This window comes from Schistocerca serialis, chromosome 4 (genome assembly GCF_023864345.2).
Source record: "Schistocerca serialis cubense isolate TAMUIC-IGC-003099 chromosome 4, iqSchSeri2.2, whole genome shotgun sequence".
NCBI lineage: Eukaryota > Metazoa > Arthropoda > Insecta > Orthoptera > Acrididae > Schistocerca > Schistocerca serialis.
The window spans coordinates 429,253,072-429,280,646 of NC_064641.1; the positions used below are offsets into that span (position 1 = coordinate 429,253,072).

At 42.8% G+C, this 27,575-nt stretch overlaps 1 protein-coding gene across 1 annotated transcript in view; it reads right to left on the reverse strand.

The window, feature by feature from the left end:
* Window positions 1-11,643: 11,643 nt before the first annotated feature.
* The window catches only part of LOC126474508 (ankyrin-1-like), a 189,061-nt gene continuing 173,129 nt past the window's right edge, over window positions 11,644-27,575 (reverse strand). The window contains exon 7 of the mRNA XM_050101979.1: window positions 11,644-11,964. Within this exon, the coding sequence (XP_049957936.1) occupies window positions 11,644-11,964 (321 nt within the window). The remainder of the gene's footprint in view (window positions 11,965-27,575) is intronic.

Sequence of the window (27,575 nt, forward strand, 5' to 3'; positions counted from 1 at the left end):
GTCTCGTCTCCACTTTTTCGAAATGAAGTAATGCGACAATACTGTCAATATGTGGCAGGAGTTCTCATTTGTGCTGAATTTCATTTCTTTTCATTTCACGCTAAGATTGTGGGAATACGAATAATATTATATTCCTAATATTTTCTACCTATGTTTCAAAACTTGCGGGATACCATGTCTTTTGTCTGATAAGGATTTAACCTCAGGTCTTTCAACTACTACGAGGCGATTCATATTTAATAGAAAAACATTAATTTTAGACATACCACTGAAATATACCGACCCTTTAAGTGTCAAAGTAAAGTACTATCATCCAAACGACCTGAATTGTGATCCGCCTAATTGTATGCAACCAGCATAACGTAGCTCTCTAGCGGGTCCTCTTATCACTTTGCGGTAAAGTCTTTCGGCTATACAAAATGGATACCACGAGAGACCACTAAACAACACAGTTGTTTAAGGCAATCAGTGCCATGTAACATCACAGCATGATGCTGCAAAAACTAGAAAAACATTTAATTAGAGATGAATTAGTTCCTAGCTCTTGTACAGGTTACAATGCTTTTCAAAAGCGTTACCATCTCAATGTAATCAGACACGACTGCCGGCTGGGGTGGCCGAGCGGTTCTAGGGGCAACAGTCTGGAACCACGCGACCGCTACGGTCGCAGGGTCGAATCCTGCCACGGGCATGGATTTGTGTGACGTCCTTAGGTTAGTTAGGTTTAAGTATTTCTAAGTTCTTGATGACTGATGACCTGAGCAATTAAGTCCCATAGTGCTCAGAGCAATTTGAACCATTTTTTTACACGACTAACTATGGCACAAAAACTATGTAGCAATACTTAAACAAAGTAAATGTTTGCATGAACAAGACATTCTGAGACAATGTCTGGACTAACAAAGGTCTATAACAGTTCGGAGTATTTTTCTTCTGTATAAGGTTTTCCCGCACCTGCTAAATGCCACAGTGACAATTTGTTTACCAGCAGCGAGCAGTATCAATATTACAAGAAGGTACAATTTGTTTTTCTAGGCCGGTTATCAAACCCGGTGAGTACTATCGCTGTCTCCCTTCCGTAAATACACGTTAAGCATCAACTGCCAGCTCACAAGTAGTGAGATGCTCGCATTTTTCACTAGAAATACCGGTACCTATCGTTATTGTTGACTATTCGTGAACAGAAATGAAATATGCAAACTGTTTTTCGGTGGTAGGTCAGTGTACACATGCTAGGGCATAAAATTAAACTATGAATTTTTTGTGCTGGACCAGGATTGCAACCCAGATACGTTCCATTCCTAGAGACTCTAATTCGAATTCCAGTCGAGGACCAAAAATTGCAACGTCCCCAGTGCAAATTAAATATGAACACTGTGAACGAAGTAACCATTCCTAAATTAAATGAAATAATCTTTATAATGCTATTATACTGGCGACAGAGTTTGTGCCTTCAGCAGCTGACGCATTTGTTATGGCGCCTTTTAAACAGGCTCTGACGCTGTTGGTAGTGAAGGGATATTGTGTTTAATGCGGATTCTGAACCACCGTGCGACCTAACATTCTGTACTTGGGGTTACCATAGATGAATTAGATGTTTCCGTGAATGTTAAAAGTGGACGCCATGAGTGAGAATCGAAACTGAGCCTGCCAATAATATTGACTTAAGTGTGGCACTGAAAGATTTTTTAACTTTCTCTTGCTAATTCGTAATGATTTGGGGTATTTTGCCTTAAGGCGGCAGACATTTTTCTACCGTTATAATGATAAGTTGTAATCAATTTTTATTACTATATTGCATACTGCATATGGCCTTTTCGGTAGTTCATTAAACACGACACACAAAAATGAGGGAGATATTAATCAGCAGCAATATAACTTCCATAACAGTCTGACCAAGTCATCTGTAAAGCATACACTTGACATTTAACGGCGGAAATTAACATACCCGCGTTTTGAATAGTGTTTTACCTCCTGATTTCGCATTTTACAAGCGTCGTTGCCAAGCGCAAAAAAATAAAAAGCAACACGATTTCTACTCTCAAATAAAGGTTTCAGCAATTACTTTAATTTTAATGTGATTAACGAAAAATTGGAGATTTACGACATTCAATCGAAAAGTATTCCCTATACATGGAAGGAACTACATAATCACTAGATTTCGGCAGATGGTTCCAAAAATGAACAAAGATCATATACCTTCCCTTCAATCACATGTGTGTAGCAGCATTATGAAGATAATAATAGCAATCATGACAGTAATCATCGATTTATCTGATCACCTCACACGCTGCAATTGCATTGCTCGAACTAAACATTAGTTGTCAAAGAAATAATTTCATATTGGCATCAAATTGGAGCCATGAAGATTAGAATGGTCCTTATATCACGCAGTCATGATATTTGAATGACACCCGCATTATAAACTATCAGATAATTAACCAGTTAATTGAGAGAGCCGGATTTTTTCACACCTTCTAGGCGCATCGTCGGACTCAACAATACCGTCAGGACACTGCCATCTGCGAGTTGCAGTGGTCTGCTGGGTGGATCGTAGTTTGATAATTGCGGGGTATAGTTTCGATTCTCACTCATGGCGTCCACTTTTAACATTCATGAAAACATCTAATTCATCTATGGTAACCCCAAGTACAGAATGTTAGGTCGCACGGTGGTTCAGAATCCGCATTAAACACAATATCCCTTCACTAAAAACAGTGCCAGAGCCTGTTTAAACGACGCCTTAACAAATGAGTCAGCTGCTGAAGGCACAAACTCTGTCGCCAGTAACCTAGCATTATAAAAATTATTTCGTTTAATTCAGGAATGGTTATTTCGTTCAGAGTGTTCATATATAATTTGAACTTGAGACGTTGCAATTTTTGGTCCTCGACTGGAATTAGAATTCGGATCTCTAGGAATGGAACGTATCTGATTTGCAATCCTGGTCCAGGAGAAACAAATTCATAGTTTAATTTTATGCCCTATCATGTGCACACTGACCTACCACCGAAAAATTATTTTCTTATTTATGTATGTTCAGGAATAGTCAACAACATCGATAGATACCGTTATTTCTAGTGAATTTACGGATGGGAAACAGCGACAGTACGCGCCGGGTTCGATTCCCTAACAAGCAAAGCAAATTGTATCCTAAAACTTCGTGCGCCGGGCCGAGACTCAATCTCGGGACCTGTGTCTTTTGCGGGCAAGTGCTCTACCAACTGAGCTATCCAAGCACGACTCCCGGCCCGCCATCACAGTTTTACTTCTGCCAGTATGTCGTCTGCTACCTTCCAAACTTTACGGAAGCTCTCCTGCGTACCTTGCAGAACAAGCAATCCTGACAGAAAGGAAATTGCACGCCTTGAGTCGTGCTTGGGTAGCTCAGCTGGTAGAGCACTTGTCCGCGAAAGGCAAAAGGCAAAGCTCCCGAGTTCGAGTCTCGGTCCGGCACACAGTTTTAATCTGCCAGCAAATTTCATACGAGCGCACACTCCGCTGCAGAGCGAAAGATTCATTCTGAAATTGTACCCTCATCTTATACTGATACATCTCTCTGCTGGCAAACAAATTCGATTTCTAACATCTGATTTGATTAGTTAACTATCTGATAAGGTTCTGGTTAGAAAATCCCGTCACGACATTTTAAAACATAGCATTCCAGTTTTTAGCACACGCATACCTGAATACTTGTGAAGGAGAGTATATTAAACGTCTTTCGTGGTTAGTTAACACGGCGATAATGGTTTCGATGTATTAGAAATAATTTCGACATTTCGTTTCAAGTTGAGATGTGTTAACTAATACCGGTGAAAACCTTTATATTACACGTCTCTTTACAGGTAGTCAGCATTGACGATCGTTGCCTAGATCAGGTCCCGGTTTGGTGCGAAAGTGTAGTTTAGTTAGTAATGGCTTCGTCTGCTGAGTTTCTGTCCAGATCCAGAAAAAAACTTCGTCATGTCACTTATAGTTCAAACATGTTGGCAAATAATCCTTCTTGAGTAATTAGTACAGTGACGTTACTGATTATACTCCATTAATATTTCGGTTTCTATAGAGCTTATACTGCTGTTTATCGCGTTTTCTGTAATTAGTTTCTTTAACGATCAGTTACATCTCACTGATTGCCTCAAACAACTGTGTTGTCTAGTGGTCTCTCGTGGTATCCATTTTGTATAGTCGAACGACTGCACCGCAAAGCGATTAGAGGACACTCTACACAGCTACGTTATGCTGGTTGCGTGCAAATCAGGCGGATCACAATTCACGTCATTCGGATACTTCTGCGCATGATAGTACTTCCGAAGGCTAAGTCGATACCTGTCCATCTTTTGATATACAATTAGCCTTGTGTGATTCTTGGGAAATTTGGTTCTTCGGACGTGACATGTTTTCCAACTCATCTACCATTGTATCAAAACTGACAATTTTGCAAACTTGTCCTCTCTAGAAAAAATTTATACCAACGCCCATGCCTCAGATTCCAGCAGATTTTTGGCGACTGAAGATTGGAAAGTTACTCAGCAATGGATCAAGCAGGAAGAAACGGTTAAGTTTATATGTAAAATTCTTGCCCCTTTAGCCAGTTCCTTTGCTGCTCCAAAGTTTCGGTTAGTACAAACAGCAATGTACAAAGAATGCCACACTAGGCTCTCTTACAAAATTCCAAAAAAACACAAATCTAAATAGAAAAAAATTTAGAAAAGTATTTTTAAAATAGAAAGTAAAGGTAGCTAAAAGAAATTTTTAACTACATCTTTGGTGCAAAGTCTGCCAACGGATAATGCAGAAGTGGTTCATATCTGTAAGAATAAAAGCAATTCTTTCTGAATTAAAATAAGCAGTGACATGGTATTTGATATGTTACAGGATGTCACATATGCAAATCTAGAAACTTGTTACTCCAAAAAATAGTTCTGTTCCTTTAACTATCTAAACTCAAACTACATAGCGCCGATACTTAACGCCATCTATTGCAAATTGATAACAGCATGGCTGCAGTCATGCTGGATTCTGCCATTTTAATTGCCTCTATTCCTTTATTATATATGTAATGGTAGTGTATTGGGCCTCTGTTGGTAATGTGAACTACATGCATACCTAATAAGCAAAGCCGTTCAATGTAGTGATGAACGTGTTAATAACAGGTACTAGTTCATAGTAATGCCCGTAGAGCACCCTGCCGCAGTAGCTAGTTTTACAGATAGAAGTGAAGTTCCCTTCCTTTCACTGCAGGCATAGACTTACTGGTAGGTGACTGTGCCAATATTAATACAGCTCTATCAATGTTAATGCATTTTATCAAGGCTTAAGTTCCATTATTAATTTAGCATTTTATACTTGACCGTTGACTTGGATAAATTTTAGTCTACAAAAATGTTGATGTTAGTATTATGAGCCCATTTTATACTGGCAATATCAACCCTCAATATGAAAGGACACACATTGTAATCACTTATAAATTTCTCTTTAGTGTTGTGTAGCAGATGCCTCGTGAAGAGTTAACCCTATGAGAAACGAAGAAGAAACACTGGGGATAAACAGGAGATGATAAGAGTCTGTAATACAGCACTGTCACAGAAACGAATGGGCGTAAAGAAGACGCCGAGGTGTGAGGACGGCCTTCAAGAAGATTTCTATATTGTTCACTCTAACAATTATATTTAATTTAATAATTGGTTCTTTCTTCACATGTTTTAAATAGTTTTTCTTTTCTTTTCTTCCCATGGGACTAGTATAACAACCACAATTTTTTTGCATTTTCTGTAAGGGTCTTTAGAACAGATTATATTATTTTTATCATGCATAATACCTCAAAAATCGTATGACAAATGAGTGAAACACATGCCATAAAATGTGCTCAGCAAGTACGAAGGACACAGAAAAGAAATAAAGACAATAAAGATGTAAGAAAACTAAAGGGTCCCTCATTACACAACCATGGAAATACGTATTATATTGTTATTGTGCACAGAGCCTGCTGTTGATGCACATACCACAAAAACTGACCTCATTGCAAAACACTTCGTCCTATAAGTGTTTCACACGAATGTTTGGAGAGAGCCCCACTGTCTCCCATATCTCTAGTCCAGGATGGTTTTGGATGACAGATGAAGTACATAACGCATCTCGATCAGCTGACAAGTAATGGCAACACTTTGCGACTTTAGGATTCCTCCTAGAATGAAATTTCCACTTTGCAGTGGAATGTGTGCTTATATGAATCTTGCTGGCAGATTAGAACTGTTTACCTGACCGATTCTCGAATGAAGGTTGGAGACGAGGTACCAGCAGAAATGAAACCGTGAGGAGGGGGTCTTAGTCGTGCTTGGGTTGCTCAGTCAGCACAACACTTGTCTGCGAAAGGCCAAGATCGAGAGTTCGAGTCTCAGTCCAGCATACACTTTTGATCTTCCCGGAAATTTCTTAAGGACTGTAGTTCAACTTATCGTTATCTTAATTGTAGTGTTGTCAGTAAGGGCCTCGGTGATGCAGTGCTAAATTCTTGTCCAGCGTTTGGCTACACCGAACGGTGTACGGAAGGAAGATATATTTGGTTTCAATTCGAAAAAAAATTGGTATCGTAATTTTTCAGACTGGGTGACTGAATTAAAGCTTGGAGCTACGACCTTTTGTTTCAGAGTATTTCTTTTTGTGTACATGTTACGAACAGAATGAGAACGGTCATTATACAATGCATTGATTTTCAGATCTAAAACTCTATGAACGTCGAAAATTCTGAGACGACAGAATGTTAATATCAAACTCACTACAAGAGTTTTCTTTAAGGACAAGGTTCTCTAATGTATTACAATCCTTATCTTCATATTGTTTCAGTATTTGCGGTAGATTAAGAAAAAGCCATAAAACATGGATGTTCATTTTTTGTAAAAACTGAACATCATGGATCGATGCGAATGTCGTTTGTTATAAAAGTATAATAAATAACTTTACATACTGTTGAGAAATCGTGAGGTAGCCAAATGCCTTCCGTCAGCTGGATATTTTGTCATCTGCTTCCGTGTAAGTGTTGAACTAAATGACTCGCAGTGCAATAAACGCAAGAGTCCACCGACGAAACGTAATTATGTCGCTTTCTGTTGTATTACTTGTGGAATGCTTATGAAAGAATCCGTTCAACTGTTATAATCAATTCATGATATCAGCTTTAAATGAGAATAACTATAAATGTCAGCTTCACTTCGCATAGTAGTGCCACGTGGTAGTTTACGCCCAAAATAGCTCATAACGTATTGTATAATTTAATATGTTGGTCCCTACAGACGGTAAAATAAAATATTTTACGCGACATGAAAAGTGCAAGAAATATTCTTTACTGCCAGTGATTCCACTGCTAATTATTTCTACTCCTCCTTTCCTATTGCTACAGTGAGGGAGTCTTGGTATGTCGGTACCCTTCCGAGGGATTTTGGGGAAGAGGAGGGAACAGGAGAGTCATAAGATTGTTTGGCATTGAAAGCAGCCTGCCAGGTCTACACAGCTCCAGCGTCCAGGAGGCTCGCCCGCAGCTCGTGGTCGTGCGGTAGCGTTCTCGCTTCCCACGCCCGGGCTCCCGGGTTCGATTCCCGGCGGGGTCAGGGATTTTCTCTGCCTCGTGATGCCTGGGTGTTGTGTGATGTCCTTAGGTTAGTTAGGTTTAAGTAGTTCTAAGTTCTTGGGAACTGATGACCATAGATGTTAAGTCCCATAGTGCTCAGACCCATTTGAACCGTCCAGGAGGCTGGGCAGCTCACCATAAAATCTGAATTGAGCGAGAAGTAAAAATGAATCTTTTTAGCTAGATACAAATCTGAACGCCAGGTAAAACATGAGACCTCGTTGCATGGGAGCAGCCATTGAGCTGTGACCCAGCTTTCTGGAACGTTTGCTTGAATTCTAGTAAGGCATTTTCTGATTGATTCATAGTAATTATATCGGAAGTAGCGGCGAATTTTCTCGCGTGCGGATCTGCATGGCTTTGGTTTGACCATGACTGAAAATCGAGTCATGTAGTGGTAGGGATTTTCTACCTTCTTCTGGTCGCCATACCTTATTGGTTAAGCAGGGCAAAATCCAGAACAGTACGAAATTGTTCAACTTGTATATGAAATAATCATTGGTCGAAACTCACAAGGTCTGCAAGATCCCGACGTGGGCAGAAGCAGCTAAGTTTCACAGAATAAATTCACAACGAAGTATGCTTAGGGGTGTGGCTGGGAGAAACACGCTTGCTCCAGGCCGTTGCAGGGCGTTGCAGAGGAAGATATTTGTGACTGACAGCAGAGTACTGAGGCTGGGCTGAACTGCAGCCGTCTTCTACAGTCACACAGCTTGAGAGTTGTACCCGTGCACTGTCGTCGCAGCTACCATGATAAGGAAAATGCTAAGTTAGTTGATTTTCATTACGTTTTCATTTTTCAGATCTAATTTTCACAGCCAGCTTATTGGACCCATTGTGCACTTTGGCGGAAGTGCTTTTCTGGGCCTTTTTCTAGAAATCATTAACGTTTTTCACTGTCGTTGGCCGTATTTGGGAAATTGTTAATTCCATTATTTTACACTCCAGTCAATACCTGGAAAGTCCGTACTTTACAATCAGTTGTCCACTTAGCCTACTAAATGTGGGATTCACCTGGTGTTTGATTTCTGATGGCAATAAACTAAATTGTTCAAAAAATGGTTCAATTGGCTCTGAGCACTACGGGACTTCTGAGGTCATCAGTCCCCTACAACGTAGAACTACTTGAACCTAACTGACCTAAGGACAGCACACACATCCGTGCCCGAGGCAGGATTCGAACCTGCGACCGTAGCCGTCGCGCGGTTCCAGACTGTAGAGCCTAGAACCGCTCGGCCACCCCGGTCGGCAAACCAAATTGTAACTGTGCCATTAGTTTCTTCACAATTTAGTGGTTCCCTTCATTAATACGTCCATGTTAGGTGCTGTACCGGTAGATTCTCGTTTAATTGTGCTTAATTGGGCCATCCTTAGTACAGCCCACTTAGAAAGTTGTTATCCGTTGCGGCCCACGTTTGTTTTAAATTTGCATGATCTTACTGGGATCTTCCCTTCCCTGTACGTAGCCGGGGATGGGATCTGTAGCATGTTATCAGTAAGCTAAACAGCTCAACCACTACCTCACAGTGGATAGTGACAGAAACTCAGCTTCTAGCTCTCCATTATCTGACCAAGTGGTTGGTTTCAAGCATTAACACTATTGAACTCGAGAATGCTTGTTCTATTTGTACCTGTTGCAGTAGATCCAAAAATGGGGGTACATGTTCTTAGGGGACTTCCACTAATTACGTGAGCTCAAATTGAGGAAAGGGGCCGGGGAGGGAAGTGTGGCAGGAGGGGTCTGCCAAAATCTCATCAGATCTCGATTAATGGGCGGACACCTTAACTCGAAGAATGTATGGTATTAAAATGGGCAAAATGTTATCTTATATAATTAATCCTGAGCGTAGACAATATTGAAGTGTTCACCGCCTTTATGGCCTCTCTGAACTGAACTGAATGCCTTGCAAGTGTGAATGCCCGAGATTACCCCATTTGGAACAAGTGCCGTACAAGTGTGAGAACTCATTTGGGGAGTCCTCTACCGCACTGGTCGAGACACCTGTGTGCCACCAGTGAGCTAGTCGTGACATTCTGCGACCCATATAGAGCCTATGTTACTGTGTTCAACATGAATTAGTACGAAAATATATAGAATGTGTCCATTATGCGGTATGCCGACAAGTCGTAACACGTCTGCGAGCAAGAGGTTAATCGTTTGTGGAAGGACGTTATGCCGAATTCCACCAACAAGAATTTCTTTTAGTGGTGATATGTATCAAGAGACGGAAAAGCTACATAATCGTACAGTTCAAAGGAAGGTTCAAAAAATATTGTCTTTCATCTGAAATGTAAGGGTTCAATAATATTTAATGTATATATATCAATAAAAGATTAGCTTTTTACAGACCAATCAATTTCTTCTCGGAGCCTTTTTCTCCCTCTCCCTGTCCCTCTTAATATTACTCTGGACTGGCAACTTTAAAATAGCGATTTAATCATGTATTAAAAACGCTGTAAAATGTACTTTGTATATAAAGCATGGTTTTATAATGTATTTTTATCAGCGTTTAAAACAGAACTTCATTTTTCCTTATTTTCACCCGACTGTAAAAGGGGGGGGGGGGGGGGGGCTCACCATACTTCAGCAAGGGGAAAGGAGGGTCCAAGTTTTAAAGAAAACCCATCACATAATTTAAAGAAAACCCATCACATAATTAATGGACGCCCCTTAATGCTAAAATTAAATTGTATTCAGAGAACATCCTGTAATATTGTAATACTCAATATATAAATTGCCAGCGATTAATTTTCACCCTCGTCCGATGCATCTGTCGCATAAAGTGAGATGTATGTGTTACATATGTTACACATGCTTAATTATCCTATGGAAATACCTTCTCCGACCTGTAGGTAGTTCCTGTAATGACCCCGAAATTGCTTTATTCTTCACTTCCTAACAGAAAAAAGGAATATGTTGACAAGAGAACACAACTTTGTAATTGCTACTAGACTGTTGTAGTGCCTAACAGATTATTATTGTTGCTATTATTCTCACTATTTGTGACAGTGGTCAGACTGAAGAACTTCATTTCTGTAGTTCAGAAGTGAGCAACCCAGCAATTCAGTGATCTGGGAACAAATAATACGGTGCACGTATTTTAACCTGGTTAATTTTAAATGTGGGTGCTAGGTGCAGGTGAAGTAAGTGTTGTAGGGAGGGGGGGGGGTGGAGATGTTGGGGGGAGGGGAGTGAAAGGGGGACTGCTACAGGGGAAGCATCATTCATAACAAGTTACTTTCCTCACGATGTAGATTGATTCTAGGTATCTCTCGTAATGCACTGAGAATTATTGTGTGATGCTGTTCTTTTGGACGTGTCTGAATGAACAGACACCACTAATTCATATGACTGTTTCGCCTCGATGGGCAACGAATCTACAACCTTCAGTGTGGACTCACATTCGGACTCCAGAGGAAATCTAAAATTCTAATGGACAGTGGACGTGGATGGGGACTGTGGAAAGTGGGGCTAGATGAGAAAGTGACTCGGCCGAGGAGGTGACGAGATAGTCCGTGCATCTGCGACAGATATTTTGTCCAGATGGCGCATTGGTTAGCGCAATTCCTACTAAGCAGGAAATCTCGGATTCGATTCCCTGTGCGGTATACATTTTCTCTCGTCGTCGCTGATTAAACATAACGTTCTGATGCAGTTGGTACCGTCAGTTCCTTACCTGTTCTTTCTCCCCAATCCATCTTCAATTTACACCATATACACTGCGATTTGTTTCATCATTTTAAAAAATAACGTTGTTAGGAATAAGTAGCATCAATTGGTCTCTCTGACTCATTAGTTCATGGTTTAATAACATACTTACAAAAAGTAAATATCATTTATCTTACAGAGCCTTAACATTAAAAGTATTCAAAGAACTTTGTTTCATTCTGACTTTGTGTTAGGTACTAATGTTGATTATGGTAGGAGCAGGGGCGGTAGAAGCTAATATGTGACTGGACCCAGGCGTAACGCTGTCAGGAACTTTGAGAGCCACCGATCCACGGTCTGAGCCGTGGCGTCAGCGGGCAGCCGCCTCTATGGTAGCGGCGAGGAGCGCGAACCCGCGCTTGCGCGCCTCCTGCGCGGTGGCAGGGTCGGCGCGCGCGCCGGCAGCCAGCAGGATGCGCGCCACCTCGGGCCTGGCCGCGTCGTCGACGTCGTTGCAGTCGTCGCTGGTGGCCAGCGCCAGCAGGCAGTCGTCGGCGGGCTCGGCGCCCGCGGCGAGCAGCCGCCTCACGGAGCGCGGCTGCGCCGCCACCACCGCCAGTCTCAGCGGCGACGCTACGTGGGGCAGCGTCTCCGTGCGGTCTGCCCCACCACTCAAAAGGGCAGCGACCACCTGCACCAGAGGTCACACATACTGCTAGCAACGCGCAGCAACTCGACATTCTAACGTTAGTGAAATTGCAGCACCGTGGATCTCAAACCAATCTCTAATAGAATAACCTCGTTCTAGCCAACACATAAGGAGTCATGCGAAACCAGGTTACAATTTTATCGCATCATATTCTGAAAGTCATGGTTGAAACTAATCACGTAGATTTTTTTTGTCCAAAAAACATTCCGCCAAACACAGCTTGTTACTACACAGTCCAGACACTTTAACATGACCACCACCATTTGCACCACGCCGGAAAGAAACAAACTGCAAGTACTGCCACTCTCTCCACCTCCAGTTGCGGTGCTGGAATCTAAGTTCCTGCCTTATTCGCCTAAGTACAGCAGTCAGGACGAGTACACGCCGCAGGCGCCTGCTGCGGTGACCAACACGCAGCAGCGTCCGCGGAACGGTCGTTGAGGAGTCACTGTTGGTACATGCTTGGGAGGTCAGTTGCTCCACAGCTGCACTTCTACTCGCCCGTACACGTTTTCGCAGCAGTCATTCAGCCCTGTCATTTATGGCACCACAGTTGCCTCGGCGCCGAGCATATACCCTCGTGTACTTAAACCACTGCGGCACACATACGTTTAAGAAAATCAAGCGTGTCGGAAATGCTTCCATCTCTGGCCTGAAAGCCACTGACTCTGTCCTTTTGGACGACAGATAATTAACTCCGTTTCCGTGTGATGAATGCACTGTTTCCAGCGACTCTACCCCCCCCCCCCAAGACTTTTTATATATCCTCCACAGCTACTGCTGCCACCAGCCATTTGATTTAGGTATTTATGTCACTCGCACGTAAGCAACTCAGTAACACAATATTGATACATATGTCTCAGCGACGATGTTTTTAGAATTGCGCATACTATACAGCTGTAACTTGGGTTACAATGCACACCCGACAAACTGCCGCTTTCGTCACGTGCATTCTCCTCAGTACTGGACAGAGATTTAAACCAACAAAACTGAACATTTTTGATACTACCCAGATTGAAATGAATTGGCTGACGCCGGTGTCAGCAAACGTATACAGGTCTGGCTAACTGCTATTAAACAAATTTAGAACACGGTAACAGTATTCACTGTATTACTATTCCTCTGACATATGGGTCTTACGTGAGGAACAAAACTTAAATTCATGCCTTTGACGGTTGAGTGGAAGCTCTTCAAAAGTGTATGTATACTGAAATAGTTTCATATTCACAAAGCACACATCTATGACCATTAAACAAATTACTAAGTCAATCTTGTGAAAAGACTTAATGTTCAAAGGTATTCTTCAGATTTGGTTCTCAAAATTTCTTTCAACAATTTACAGCCTCATTAAATAAAATCTGAAATAAGAAAAAATGCACTGGCTCCCCGTGTTATTGAAAGTGACAACTCTCACCCCCCATTGCATCGCAGAATATGTCCGATACCACTTTTTTTTCTTAAGAATCTCATTTGGTTCGTTATCGTTTGTTGCATTTGTTCGAGGTGAACTTCCCATCACATCCGTTGAAGTTCATCGTTGATCCTATCACTCAGTTTTTTATTACAGAGGGCAGCTAACCCTCTGTCCTGCCACACTGTGCTACCGGGCTGGTGAACCACTGAGTTAATGAGGCTCCGTCAGCAGCAGCTCTCTCTCTCTCTCTCTCACTGCTGTGTCGTATGTTGAGCCTCATAACGCTACGTTTAAGATTGGAAGAGTTGTTAATTATGTGAAGAGCAGCTATCCTCGTAAAATTAAATTTTCTGTTTCAGTTTTCGTGTTACATGAGGATTATGTAGCATAAGTCGTCGAAGAGCAAAGGGAATGCAACTTAGGGAAACAATTTTCAGGACGACGCACGAAAGCAAATGGGTTATCACTTTGTTGCCATATATTTGTAACGAACTTGTTTCTTTTGTGCTAACGACAGCTACACTGACGTTTGGAGAAAATGAAATACCAACACCGAAAGAGGCTATCACAATGAAATTTATTCCACTGATTAGGGACATAAACTGCACAAATTATTAATATTAGAGACCTGTACATGCACTGTGACTCTCAAAATTGAGTATGGTGTAGCGCCACCATGTGCTGCAATCGGAGCAGCTGGACGTGGTCTCAAGGAATCGAAGATCGCCTGAGTATGCTGCTGGGGAATAATCTGCGACGTGGTTAGTAGGCGTGTCTAAATCGACTGTGGCTGTAGGAGGACCAGAACAAACAAGTTTATGACCGACCATGTCCCAGACATGTTCGATGCGTAACATTTTAGGCGACCAGGCAGACCAGGGAATAAGTGGTACCTGGCGTCCTTCGAAGAAGGGTTGCACAATCGTCTTCACTTGAGGCCGAGCGCTGTCCTGCTGAAATATTGCAGATGTCTGATTGGTTAGTCAGTGCTTCGGGCTTTAAATCTACCCTGATGTGCCGGTAGCTGTTCAGATTGCCCTCAAACCGTGTGTTATGGACAATGGCACCCCAAACGTTCGTACTTGGTGTTTGTGCACTATGCCTCTCAACAATACAGTCTGACTGATAGTGTTCACCACGGCGGCGTCGGATGCGTATGCAACCATCACTCTAGGACAGTACGAAGAGGGACTCGTCCAAAAACCCTACATTTTACCAATCAGCACGCCAGTGTCGGGATTCAGCTGCCCATTGCAGACTGCACCGTTTGTGGGTTGTGGTCTACAGACGCTTGCCACCAGTCTAGCCCGCAGAAGATGGCGTCGAAACGTCGACGCAGACATCTCCCATACCCGTTGCAGCGCTCCAGCGTTGCGCCAACACTTTGGACGAAGCCGTTCTGTCCGTTAAGGCCAAGAGGACAAGATGGCTGGCATCTCGCTCAGTGGTCACACTGTGTTGTCCGGTACCATGTTTACGCTGTGTACGGCCCTCGCAAAGCGAGGTGGTGCAATGGACTCGCATTCGGGAGGACGACGGTTAAAATTAGCGTCAGGTCATTCTGATTTTGGTTTTCCGTGATTTCACTAAATCGCTCCAGGCAGATGGCGGGATGATTCCTTTCAAAGGGCACGACCGACTGCCCTCCCCATCCTTGGCTCAATCCGAGCTTGTGCTCCACCCCTAATGACCTCGATGTCGACGAGAAGTTAAACCCTAAAATTCCTTCTTTTTCTTGTTTTTGCACGGCCTTCTTCTCTCGACCGGTTCCACATAGCCCTCACTGTTAAAGCAGCGCGCCATGAACGAGCCGCAATGTCACAGAACGACAGACCCGCCTCCCGGAGACCAATCATTCTGCCCCGTTAGAACGCTCTCACTTGTCCAATTCCACCCTGTAATGTTGGCGAGGCATAACGGAACTTCGTTATGTTTCCAATTCGTATGACGGCTCTACACCAACTGCATATTGCGGAATATTGAACCGTCCGCTCACACAAATTAGGGCGCTGTTAGCCGTACGTGCACGCCTCCCCTCTGCTACCTAAATCACTTATTGGTACACTGATCTATAGGTTCTCTTATCGTGGCGCGCTGCAGACAATTTGTTCTGAGTGTTCCACTTTTTACAAACAGTAGTATATGTAGTGAAAGGCTCGTCATATAAAGGCCTTCAACGGGGAGGCATGAGCTCTTTTGGTTTTTGTGCAACGTTATCTCCTGTTAATTTTTAAAGTCACTTTTAAGGCTACCTATATTTAAGACACTCAATTAGATTTTATCTACAATTCCTCTTTTTTTTAAGCCTTCGGGCTTCAAAAGGACTGTTAACGATGGTATTACGTATGATAGCGCAGGGATACCGAAGCTCTGAAATTATTGAGGTGTACATCTTCCATCATGATTGTAAATTTCCCGAAAATACAATATATCGGCGCGCATAAAGCTCTAACTGCCTGTTAATTACTTTCATAATATTCCCCTCTAGTTTGGTGCCTAAATTAGAAACAGAATACAGATGCACGTCAAGGATGGTTCCTTCGAATCTTTCCACAGACTTTATTTGTATGTTGTTGCTTGGTATACGTAAATCTGCTCCCACAAGGTACTGGATCAGGGTTGCTAGACGGTTTACGAATTGTATTCGAAATCGAATGTCATAAGCAGAAAAAGCACTTCGTTTACCGCCGGCTGGAGTGACCGAGCGGTTCTAGGTGCTCCAATCCGGAACCGCGCAACCGCTTCGGTCGCAGGTTCGAATCCGGCCTCGGGCATTAATGTGTGTGATGTCCTTAGGCTAGTTAGGTTTAAGTAGTTCTAAGTTCTAGGGGACTGATGGCATCAGATGTTAAGTCCCATAGCGCTCAGAGCCATTTAAACCATTTTGAACTTGTTTTACCTGGAATTTCCGTGTTATTTTACGCAGCTGTGTAAATAACCCTAATTTATCCATTTCCACAACTCATTCCAGCAGCAGGAGAAAAAAATTATCGAACATAGTCTTCTACCTTTTTCATTTTTGAGTCATCAGTCTTCCCACTGGTTTGATGCGGCCCGCCACGAATTCCTCACTCATGCAACTTCTTCGTCTCAGAGTAGCACTTGCAACCTACGTCATCGATTATTTCCTGGATGTATTCCAATCTCTGTCTTGCTCTACAGTTTTTCCCCTTTACAGCTCCCTCTAGTAGCATGGAAGTCATTCCATGACATCTTAGCAGATATCCTATCATCCTGCCCCTTCACCTTGGCATTGTTTTCCACATACTCCTTTCCTCTCCGACTCTGCGCAGAACCTCCTCATTCCTTACGATATCAGCCCACATTCGTCTGTAACCTCACATCTCAAATGCTTCGATTCTCTTCTTTTCCGGTTTTCCCACAGTCCGTATTTCAGTACCAGTAGGCTGTGCTCCAAACATATATTCTCAGATATTTCTTCCTCAAATTACGGCCTATGTTTGATACAAGTAAATTTGTCTTGGCCAGGAGTGCTCTTTTTGCCAGTGCTAATGTGCTTTTTATGTCCTTGCTCCGTCCGTCATTAGTTATTTTGTTGGCTAGGTGGCAGACTTCCTTAACTTCATCTGCTACGTGAACACCAATCCTGACTTTTTTGGCGTTCACATTTCTGCTCTGCTACTTCTCATTACTTTCGACTTTCTTCAATTTGCTTTCAATCCTTATTCTGTACTCATTACACTGTTCATTTGATTCAGCAGATCATGTAATTTTTCTTCATTTTCACTCAGCATAGCAATGTCATCAATGAATTACTTTCACGTAGAAGAAGATGTAACTAGATGAATGACGAACACTAACTCCACGTAACGAAGGTTTATTCAGCACTTGTACATATAAGAGCGCGGAGCGAACTGCTTCCGGCCGGAACGCATACAGTATATATAGAGCTACAGAACATTCCAGTACAATGATTACTGACATTTGCGGATACTGCTAGAATGTACGCGAACCGAATATACAAATTAAAACTGTACAGTCGAGTTTTGAACTCACGACCCACATGCAACTGTTTAGTATCATAACTATCACACCACGGTTTTACTCAGCTTCTTCTGCAACATTGCTCCCTCCTTAACTGAACAGCGAGTCGGTGTTACGTCCTCCTAGTCCGGGAACGATTCATCGGTCCTGCGCACTCCGACTTCCAATAACTGATGCTCGCCCTGGCGGTGATCTTCTTAGAACTTATTTGCCGCTACGCTCTTCGTCAACTTTCCGCTTGTTGCCTGTCGCTGGAGCTTCGAATTTACCCTGGGTTGCTGGATCGTTATAGGGTTTCATTCGAAGGACGGTGACTGCATCTCTGATCTTTCGTCGTCTTGCGTCGGGGTCGAAATCTTCAACTTCATAAGTAACATCAGACAACTGTATTACAACTTTATAAGGTCCAAAGTAGCGCCTGAGGAGCTTCTCAGAGAGACCAACCTTCCGAACAGGAGTGAAGATCTAGACGAGGTCACCTGGCTGGCAGACAACAGGGCGGTGGCTTGCGTCATACCTTCGGCGATCGTTTTCTTGACCCTGCAGCGTGCGGAGTTGAGTTAACTGCCGGGCTTCCTCAGCTCTGATTAACACCTGGCCGATGTAGTCGTCGTCCACGTCATCAGGATGTAACGGAAACACAGCGTCCATCGTCGTAGTTGCCTCAAGCCCATGCACCAGGAAAAATGGCGTAAATCTTGTGCTGTCTTGTTTGACGGTGTAGTAGGAAACCCTCACGAGAGGTACCACCTCATCCCACTTGCTCTGCTCAACATTGAAGAACATTGATAGCATGTCGGCCAAGGTCTTATTAAGGCGTTCAGTGCTCCCGTTAGTTTGCGGATGGCAGGCAGTCGTCATGTGATGCGTAATGTCGCACCGACGGTTTATAACTGTCACAAGATTCGATTGAAAAAATTTCCCTCGATCCGTTATTAACGACCTTGGGACACTGTGTTTTAATCAAAGCCTACACGATGAATGTGGCTACCTCGGATGCTTCGGCTGTTTTCACGGCCTTTGTAGTGGCGTAGCGTGTCAGATAATCAGTGCAAACAATATCCCATCTATTGCCACTAGCAGCAGTTGGAAATCGTCCGATGAGGTCAATCCCAAGACGCTGGAAAGGCGTTTCGGCTGGTGGAATTGGTATGAGTCGGCCTGGCGACTTCTGAGGAACTGCCTTTCTCCTCTGGTACAGTCGACAGTTCAGCACATAGTGACGGACACTACTAAATAAACCTGCCCAGAAAAATCTCTTGCAGATCTTATCGTATGTCTTAATAAATCCTAAATGTCCGGCCTCAGGTGTGTCATGGAATTTCTGTAGAACATCTAAGCACATGTGTTTAAGACTCACTGCTAGCCATGTCTTTCCAAACGGACCAAAGTTTTTCTTGCAAAGTAATCCATTAACTACCTTAAATTGTCCTTTCACATTCTCTGACCAATTTAAGGCAATCATAATGTGAGATATTTTGGCGTCCTTCTTCAGCATAGAGATCCTGGCGTGCAGCGAGACAGCCACTATCTTCATCAAAGTCTTGATGGTCTGCCTCAGGGTTTCTTGAGAGACAGTCGGCATCTTGGTGTTTCTTCCACTTTTGTACACTATGGTAATGTCTTACTCTTGAAGACGTAGCGCCCACCTGGCGAATAGTCCTGTTAGACCCTTAAGACCTGTCAACCAACAAAGTGAATGACAGTCTGTAACAACTGTGAATGGCCTTCCATAGAGATACTGTCGAAATTTGTACATGGCCCAGATCACAGCAAGACATTCTCTTTCTGTAGTTGAGTAGTTTCTCTCGGCTTTTGAAAGTGTCCTAGAAGCATAGGCTACAACCTTCTCTTTTCCATCCGAAATTTGCACCAAAACAGCACTGATTCCATACGGCTGGCATCTGTGTATAGTTCTGTAGGTGCTCTCTCATCATACAGACAAAGTACAGAGTCAGTCGTCAGAACTTATCTCAGCACATCGAAGGAATCTTGTTGAGCACCACCCCAGATAAATTTGGCATCGGCTCTTAACAACTCTTGGAGTGGCCTGTCTTTGATACAAAAGTCTTTGATAAAACGGCATAATCCGAGGAAGCTTCTCACATCGCTAATACTTTTTAAGAATAGGAAATTCCGTTGTAGATCTCACCTTCTCTGGGTCTGGCCGCACACCTTCGTTTGACACAAGGTGTCCAAGTATTTTGATCTCTTTTGCTCCAGAGAGACACTTTCTTGGATTAAGTTTCAGTTCGCCTTGTTGGAGACACTTAAGAATGGCCCTCAGCTTTTTTACGTGTTCATCAAATGTCTCCGAGAACACTATAATATCATCTAAATAACAAAGACACATGGTCCAGGTGACGTAGAAGATTATCCATCATCCGTTCAAAAGTAGTTGCTGCATTACACAAATCAAACGGCATTACCTTAAACTCATATATGCCATCGGGGATGATGAATTCAGTTTTCTCACGATCAGCCTCATCTACTTCGATTTGCCAGTATCACAAGTACATGTACATGGTTGAAAAATACAGACAGTCTAGTGGATCGTCAATTCGTGGTAGAGGGTAGACGTCATTTTTAGTTATATTATGAAGTTTCTAGCAATTAACACAAAAGCGGTAACTGCCATCCTTCTTCCTGACGAGATCCCTTGGTGAAAACCGTGAGCTCTGTGAAGGCTGAATGACGTCATTCTTCATCATTTTCTCTACCTCGTCGCGAATTATTCGACGTTCCGTTGCTCACACACGTTATGTTCTCTGGCTTATTGGTTGATGGTCTCCACTGCTAATCCGGTGCTTCACCGCCGATTTCTCTTATTTTCTCTCCACCTGTAGACTGTAGCATTCAGAGAACTCTTGAAGAATGGCAAGTAGCTTCTTCCTTTTTTCCTCAATTAGATCTGGTAATAGTTGAGCTAGAATAGTTTTCCCGTAGTGGTAGCGCTAACTTCGCCCATAGACTGGGCATGGGAGGTTTCTATGACGCTCAGCTGTTCTTCAATTAACGGCTCAGCGTTTGCTACGCACATGGGTCCTGAAAGGATCTGCGGTTCTCGGCGACAGTTAACTATCCACAATTCACCGCATCCGTTCTCAAATGAGACGACAGAGGCTGGGATGACAAAGTTGTTCTTCAGTGGTATGCTTCTCTTACATTCCACTACAAGAGCCATGTATTGAGGCATGGCATGACACGTGACAGTTACCTCTCTAGGGCTGACTGCACGAATGATCACTTCATACAGCACACATAGTCCCCACACAATCGGGTGCGCATCTTCCTGTCCACAGTATCTCATCTTGTCTAGCATAATCTTCGAGCGACCACAATCTATAATTGCCTGAGAAGCTTTTAAAAGCTCCCATCCGGGAATGACGTCATAAGTACACTATTGTAAGGTGATGAAATCTAAGGGCTGTGTAAGGCCACTTATACCCACACTAATGGTACATCTTCCTGTAGGTTTTACATATTTCCCATTAGCCACCTTCAGCAGAGATGTTTTGCTGTCGACGAATACGGTTTTCTGCAACTGGTGACGGTACTTCTCCGAAATGACTGAATGTGATGCTCCAGAGTCCACAAGAGCTTGGGCTAGTCGGCCATCCATGAGGATATCGACGTAGTTTCCTATCATTTTTGTAGGGATCAACGGCGGAGGAGTTTTCTCTTCGGCGGCCTCACCTCCATGGAAGGTCGCACAGTTTGGTTTTCCAGGTTGAGGCTGCTTGGCGATCGGCTGTAGCTTTTTAACGGCGATGGAGACCTTGATCGGCGTGTTGGGGAGCGTCCTCTCCGGTGTATAACTTGCGGCGATGGTGACCTACGTCGTCCTGCACCCACATCTTCTTGTTCATCTTCATTGTCCCGGAATTGGCGTTGGCTAAATTCGGTCTGCTGTCTTGTGGCGCGGGCGTCATCAAATATCCGCCGCCTTTCTCGACAATAGCGCACTACAAGTCCCGGTCGTCGGCAGTGGAAACATACTGGTAGGTTATCCTGGGTCCTCCAGACATGAGTCTTCCTTGGTTCCCAAACAGATTCCTCATGCGGCGTTCTAGGAAAGTAATTCCGCCTGGGTCTCGACGTTTTCACCGTTCTGAAGGGAAATGAAGGCCGAGAGATTGGGTTCAACGTCTGTTCCACTTCCTCCCTTATAACGTCTTGGAGCGTCTCGGTTTTTTGGTCGCCATGCAATCCAAGTGCCTTCTGAACTTCCTCTCTATCTCACGAAGAACACTTGTGAAATCAGTTTCTTCCTCCATCACAGACATTGATAGAACGTTTGTAAGCCGTTAAAACTACTTCTGTAGAATTCCTTTTTAATTCATTACCTCGATATACTAGCACCATTTTATGAAGTCGTCTGCTATCGACACCTTCTTCATGAGTAGGGCTTCATTCATATCCTCAGCAACATCCTTAATGAGATATGTAACCTTATCTTCCCGCTTCATTCTAGGATCCACTATTCTACACAGCTGCAAGACATCTTAAATGTAGGACGCTGTAGTTTGTCCTGCACGCTGTGCCGTGCACTGTAATTTATCTTCAGCCATGCACTTCTGTCGTTGTGTGACGCCGAAATACTTGTGCAGTTCTACCTGGAATACTTCCCAGCTTGTGAACTTCTCCTCGTTGGTCTCATACCATTGCTTGGCACTGCACTCGAAGTAAAAAAATACATTAGCCAAACACAGGGTGTCAGCCCATTTGTTAAATTTGGCTATACGCTCATATACCTTCTGCCACTTGTTTGGATCGCCAGCAGAGAACCCGGAGGGATGTCTCATGTGGTGGCACACCGTTGTTGTCATCGTACCGTCCTCCTCCTCTTCTGTCTCCGATAGATTGCGATCTGTTGAATATGGCTCGAACTCTGGCTTGTCGCCACATAAACGTCGGCTTTGTCACGGCCTGATGGGAGCCACCGTGTAGTCGATTATGTGCGCTATCACAAGTTCCAATACCCAGCGTCTCCACCAGAATAATGTCACGTAGAAGAAGGTGTAACTAGATGAATGACGAACACTAACTCCACATAACGCAGGTTTATTCAGCACTTGCACATACAAGAGCGCGGAGCGAACTGCCTCCGGTCGGAACGCATACAGTATATATACAGCTACAGAACATTCCAGTACAATGATTCTTGACGTTTGTGGATACTTCTAGAATTTACTTGAACCGAATACAGAAATTAAAACCGTGCAGTCGAGGTGAGTTTTGAACTCAAGTCCCCCCCATGCATAAGTTTAGTATCATAACTACTCCACCACGGTGTTACTCAGTTTATTCTCCGACAATATCCTTTCACCTCGAATTTCAATGTCACTCCTTAATCTTTCTTTTCTTTCCATCATTGCTTCTTCTACGTACGGGTTGAACAGTAGGAGCGAAAGGCTACATACCTGTCTTACATCTCTTTTAATATGATCGTCCACTCCTAGTATTTCCTCCTGGCTCTTGTACATATTGTACACTTGCCGTCTCTACCTACAGGTTACCTTTGTTTTTCTCAGAATTTCGAACATCTTGCACCATTTCACATTATCGAACGCTTTTTCCGGGTCTACATATCTTATGAACGAGTCTTGATTTTCCTTTAGTCTTGCTTCTATTATTAACTGCAACACCAAAACTGCTTCTCTAGTGTCTTTACCTTTCCTAAAGCCAAACTGACCGTCATCTAACACATCCTCAATTTTCTTTTCCAGTCTTCTGTATATTATTCTTATTAGCGACTTGGATGCATGAGCTGATAATCTGGTTATGCGATAACTCTTGCACTTGTCAGCTCTTGCAGTCTTCGGAATTGCGTGAATGATATTTCTCCGATAGCCAGATGGTACGTCGCCAGGCTCATAATTCTGCACACCAACTTCAATAGTCATTTTATTGCTACTTCACCCAATGATTTTCAAAATTCTAATTGAATGTTACTTACCCCTTTTGTCTTATTTGATCTTAAATACTCCAAGGCTCACTTAAATTCTGATCCTAATACTGGATCACCTATCTCTTCTAAACTGACTCTTTCTTGTACCACAAACGACATATCTTCTCCCTCGTAGAGGCCTTGAATGCACTCTTTTCACTCAACAGCTCTCTCCTCTGCATTTAACAGTGGAATCCCCGTTGTACTCTTGATGTTACCACCCTTGCTTTTTAATTTACAGAAGGTTATTTTGACTAAGACAGCCCTTCCGAGAATTATTTAGTTTTCGATTTCTTCACACTTATCATGCAGCCATTTCCTCTGCTCTTTCTATTTATTTCATTCCTCAGCGCCTTGTGTTTCTGTATTCCTGAATTTCCCTGAACATTTTTGTACTTCCTTCTGTTATCGATTGACAGCAGTATTTCTTCTGATACGTATGGTTTCGTCGTAGTTACCTTCTTTATACCTATGTTCTTCTTTCCAGCTTCTGTGATTGCCTTTTTTAGACACGCCATTCCTCTCCAACTGTGCTGCCTCCTGAGCTATTTATTACTGCTATATCTATAGTCTCAGAAAACTTCAAACGTATTTCTTCATTCGATAGTACTTCCGTACTCCACTTCTTTGCGTATTGAATCGTCCTAACTCATCTCTTAAATTCAGCCTACTCTTCATCACTGCTAAATTGTAATTTGAGTCCGTATCTGCTTCTCGGTATGCCTTGCAATTCAGTATCTGATTTCTGAATCTACATCTACATCTACATCTACATTGATACTCCGCAAGCCACCCAACGGTGTATGGCGGAGGGCACTTTACGTGCCACTGTCATTACCTCCCTTCGCGGGAAGAACGACTGTCTGAAAGCCTCCGTGCGCGCTCTAATCTCGTGATCTCCTCGGGAAGTATAAGTAGGGGGAAGCAATATATTCGATACCTCATCCAGAAACGCACCCTCTCGAAACCTGGCGAGCAAGCTACACCGCATTGCAGAGCGCCTCTCTTGCAGAGTCTGCCACTTGAATTTATTAAACATCTCCGTAACGCTATCACGGTTACCAAATAACCCTGTGACGAAACGCACCGCTCTTCTTTGGATCTTCTCTATCTCCTCCGTCAGACCGATCTGGTACGGATCCCACACTGATGAGCAATACTCAAGTATAGGTCGAACGAGTGTTTTGTAAGCCACCTCCTTTGTTGATGGACTACATTTTCTAAGGACTCTCTGTCTGACCATGATGGAATCTAACTGAAATCTTCCCGAACCACCCGGCCTTTGTGTACCCCTACCTCTTGTGATTCTTGAACAGAATTATCGCTGTTACTAGCTTAGTCAGTGGTAAACCATGGCCCAGGCCATAAATTCGTAGCTATCTGCAGCAGGGGTATAGTCCATACCACATACCCCTTTGTTTAGTAATATATTGCGACACGAGTATCTAGCATCACGGCGTTACATCAACAGAAATTGCTGTCTACGTCACAGGATTCCAATTGTCGTTCCTTGTTGTTGGGCTTTTATTATTGCCCTAAAAACAAGCAGCAGAGGTTTTTGTGTATACTAGCTGTCCCTAGTATTATATGGGCGTTGTGACCGTTTATTAATGAGAGCAGTTCTGGGACGTTTCTATAGACGCTCCTGCGGTTTACTATTAGCACATTAATATTGTTATTCCTTGTTCTTCATCTGCAGACCATCTACGCCGAGTCACTGCGCTCTTCAAATTTCAGATACATGCTGTCGCCAGCTGTCTAAATCAGTATAAAACTAACACCCCAGCGAGTGCTACTGCTATTTATGTGACTCAGATCACGAATAATGCGTAGCTAGGGCAATGTATATGTATACTGACAACAATCTACACCATTCAGTTACTCAGAAACGCTGACAGACACTTTCAGAATAGGCTTCCAAAGACGTTAGCATTTTTACCTTATGAGAAAACCTGTTATGGCTTTTTCCATTTTCCATTTTTCTTACGTTTTACTTATGCCGTCATTACGTATTTTGCAGCCTACATCACAAAAATCCCTCTGCATTTATTTCATTCTTCTATAGTTTATTGAGCTTTAGTTTATGTCTTAGACATTAAAAGAATGAAAAGGGTCGTCGACACAATAGTTGCTGTGTGGTCACTCAAGAAGCCTTTCCAGTACATGTGAACCGCGTCTGGCGCACGAGATTCACAATTTGCGGTACACTTCAAGCCGAAATGAACAAGATAGTAATAAGATCAGCAGGTTTATCACACTGAGCGTGGTACTGTTTCCTCCCAATTTACCAGCTGTCAGCACCAAAGGGCGTTGTTAGAACAAAAATATCGAAATGTTCATATGGGAACTACTATCAAGATGTAATCGTTAAAATACCTCACTACGTTAGATGGCATTAAGTTTTAGGCTAATCGTAATTTCAACCCATCTCATGATGATGTACTAAATGAATTGCGAACTTCTCTCACCGTTGCCTACCTCACTGATCTCGTAAAGCGTTACACTGCACGACAGTCGAACTTAATGGAGATATGCACAAAGTGGTTTATTGTTTACAGCGTCAAATAGTTTCAGCGGCAAGTTGCTTCTTACAGTGATTCCAAAATAAAGATTATGTAAAATTTAGCAGAGCAAGTTGTCCCGCGCTAGTTTGAATTTTCGAATCTGATTATGCAGGAGTCCAGCTACAACGACACAAACTTCTTGCCACTAGCGTAGTCAAGACTCCGCAGTGTTGTAGGGATTATTTGGCAACTCTGCTGTAATAAAAGTGATTTATGGCCGTGGGACTGATTTACCCTGCTAAATTCGCTTGACTTTCTCTTGCCTTCTCGATGAAATATTCTGAATCTTTTCCACATAAGATATCGGACTGAGTAAAGTAATCTTTTTGCTTGCAAGAAGCTCGTTTCATGCAAAAGCGTTGCGACTAACCTTCCTCGGCTACAACAAAGGCAATGAAAAAGTGTTTACTGCACCAACGCATTGTCTGCGGAGCTGAAAAGTCTTCACCTTCTAAAGCGGCCGCTGTTTTTTGAGAACAGTACCTATTTTGATGAAAAGCTGTATCTTATCACATCTTTTCGCTACTACCTTAGCTGAGCTGTTAACTACCACAAGTAAGTTGCGAATGTTAACGTACCATGTCATATGTCTTCTGGAAACCTCTGCGGATACCAGGTTACATCGCCAACAAAATGAGAGAAAGTCTGAAGAGATTCGAAGCAAGTCAGTAGCACGAATCTATGTTTCGTTTGTCATCCCATTATGAAACAAGATAGGAGAAGTTACAAAAGCATGAACAAAGTTATTAATCTGCATTACTGTTGCACGTCTGGAGGAGAAAAATGTATGAAAGTGTACAACAGGACAGTTGGTTATTTCTTCTGTTTTGTTTCTGCTTCAATTGCCATACATTATTTTTTTCTTGTGAATCCACAATTTGGCTTATTAATACGAGGCATCCTTGTATTGGTCTATTATACATCACCATGTTTTATGGTATTCCTGATATTGTAATTGTGTATGACACAAGGCCGGATGCAGATACAGCCCGTTTGAGCCAAACGAAGCAGTGTCATGTTTGCTCCATGGCTCCATGCTTCTTTCTTCCAATGAAAATAGCTCTAAGGAAATTCAGTAACAGAATGGAAGGAAAATCTTTTCATTGTGCCATCTGAACGATCGACTGACTATTATTTCTGTTCCTTTTTAAACCTCAGCCTTCCTCTGTAAAGCAGTTCATTGCTAATATTACAATTAATGTTGTTATTTGTTCTCTTAAAATCAGCTCTCTTATCCTCATTTGGTACAATGCATACGACGAGTAAATATGGAAGAATGGAATATTGTATGCTGCGACACGCGGAATACACACAGTTACCTTGCTTACTGGGCAGTAAAAAGCTCAGATAGAAAAGACGACGATGAGAGGCCAGTGACACAGACAGAACTCTGCGTCAATTTCTGTTGATTTAACACCGTGACGAGAGATAAATTCATGCCACGATATATCACTCACAATCGAATGTGTAATATGGACCCAACCACTGCTACATAGAGCTATGAATTTGTGGGCAGGACTACGGTTTATCAAAGGTTCGGTTACTGATTACAGTGTAACAACTGGAAACGGAACTCTGTATTTGATAACTTTTGTTCTGATGCTGTTCGAGTGAATTATGCCAATGGATAAATCAGGGTTTCTTCCAGCTATTATTTACA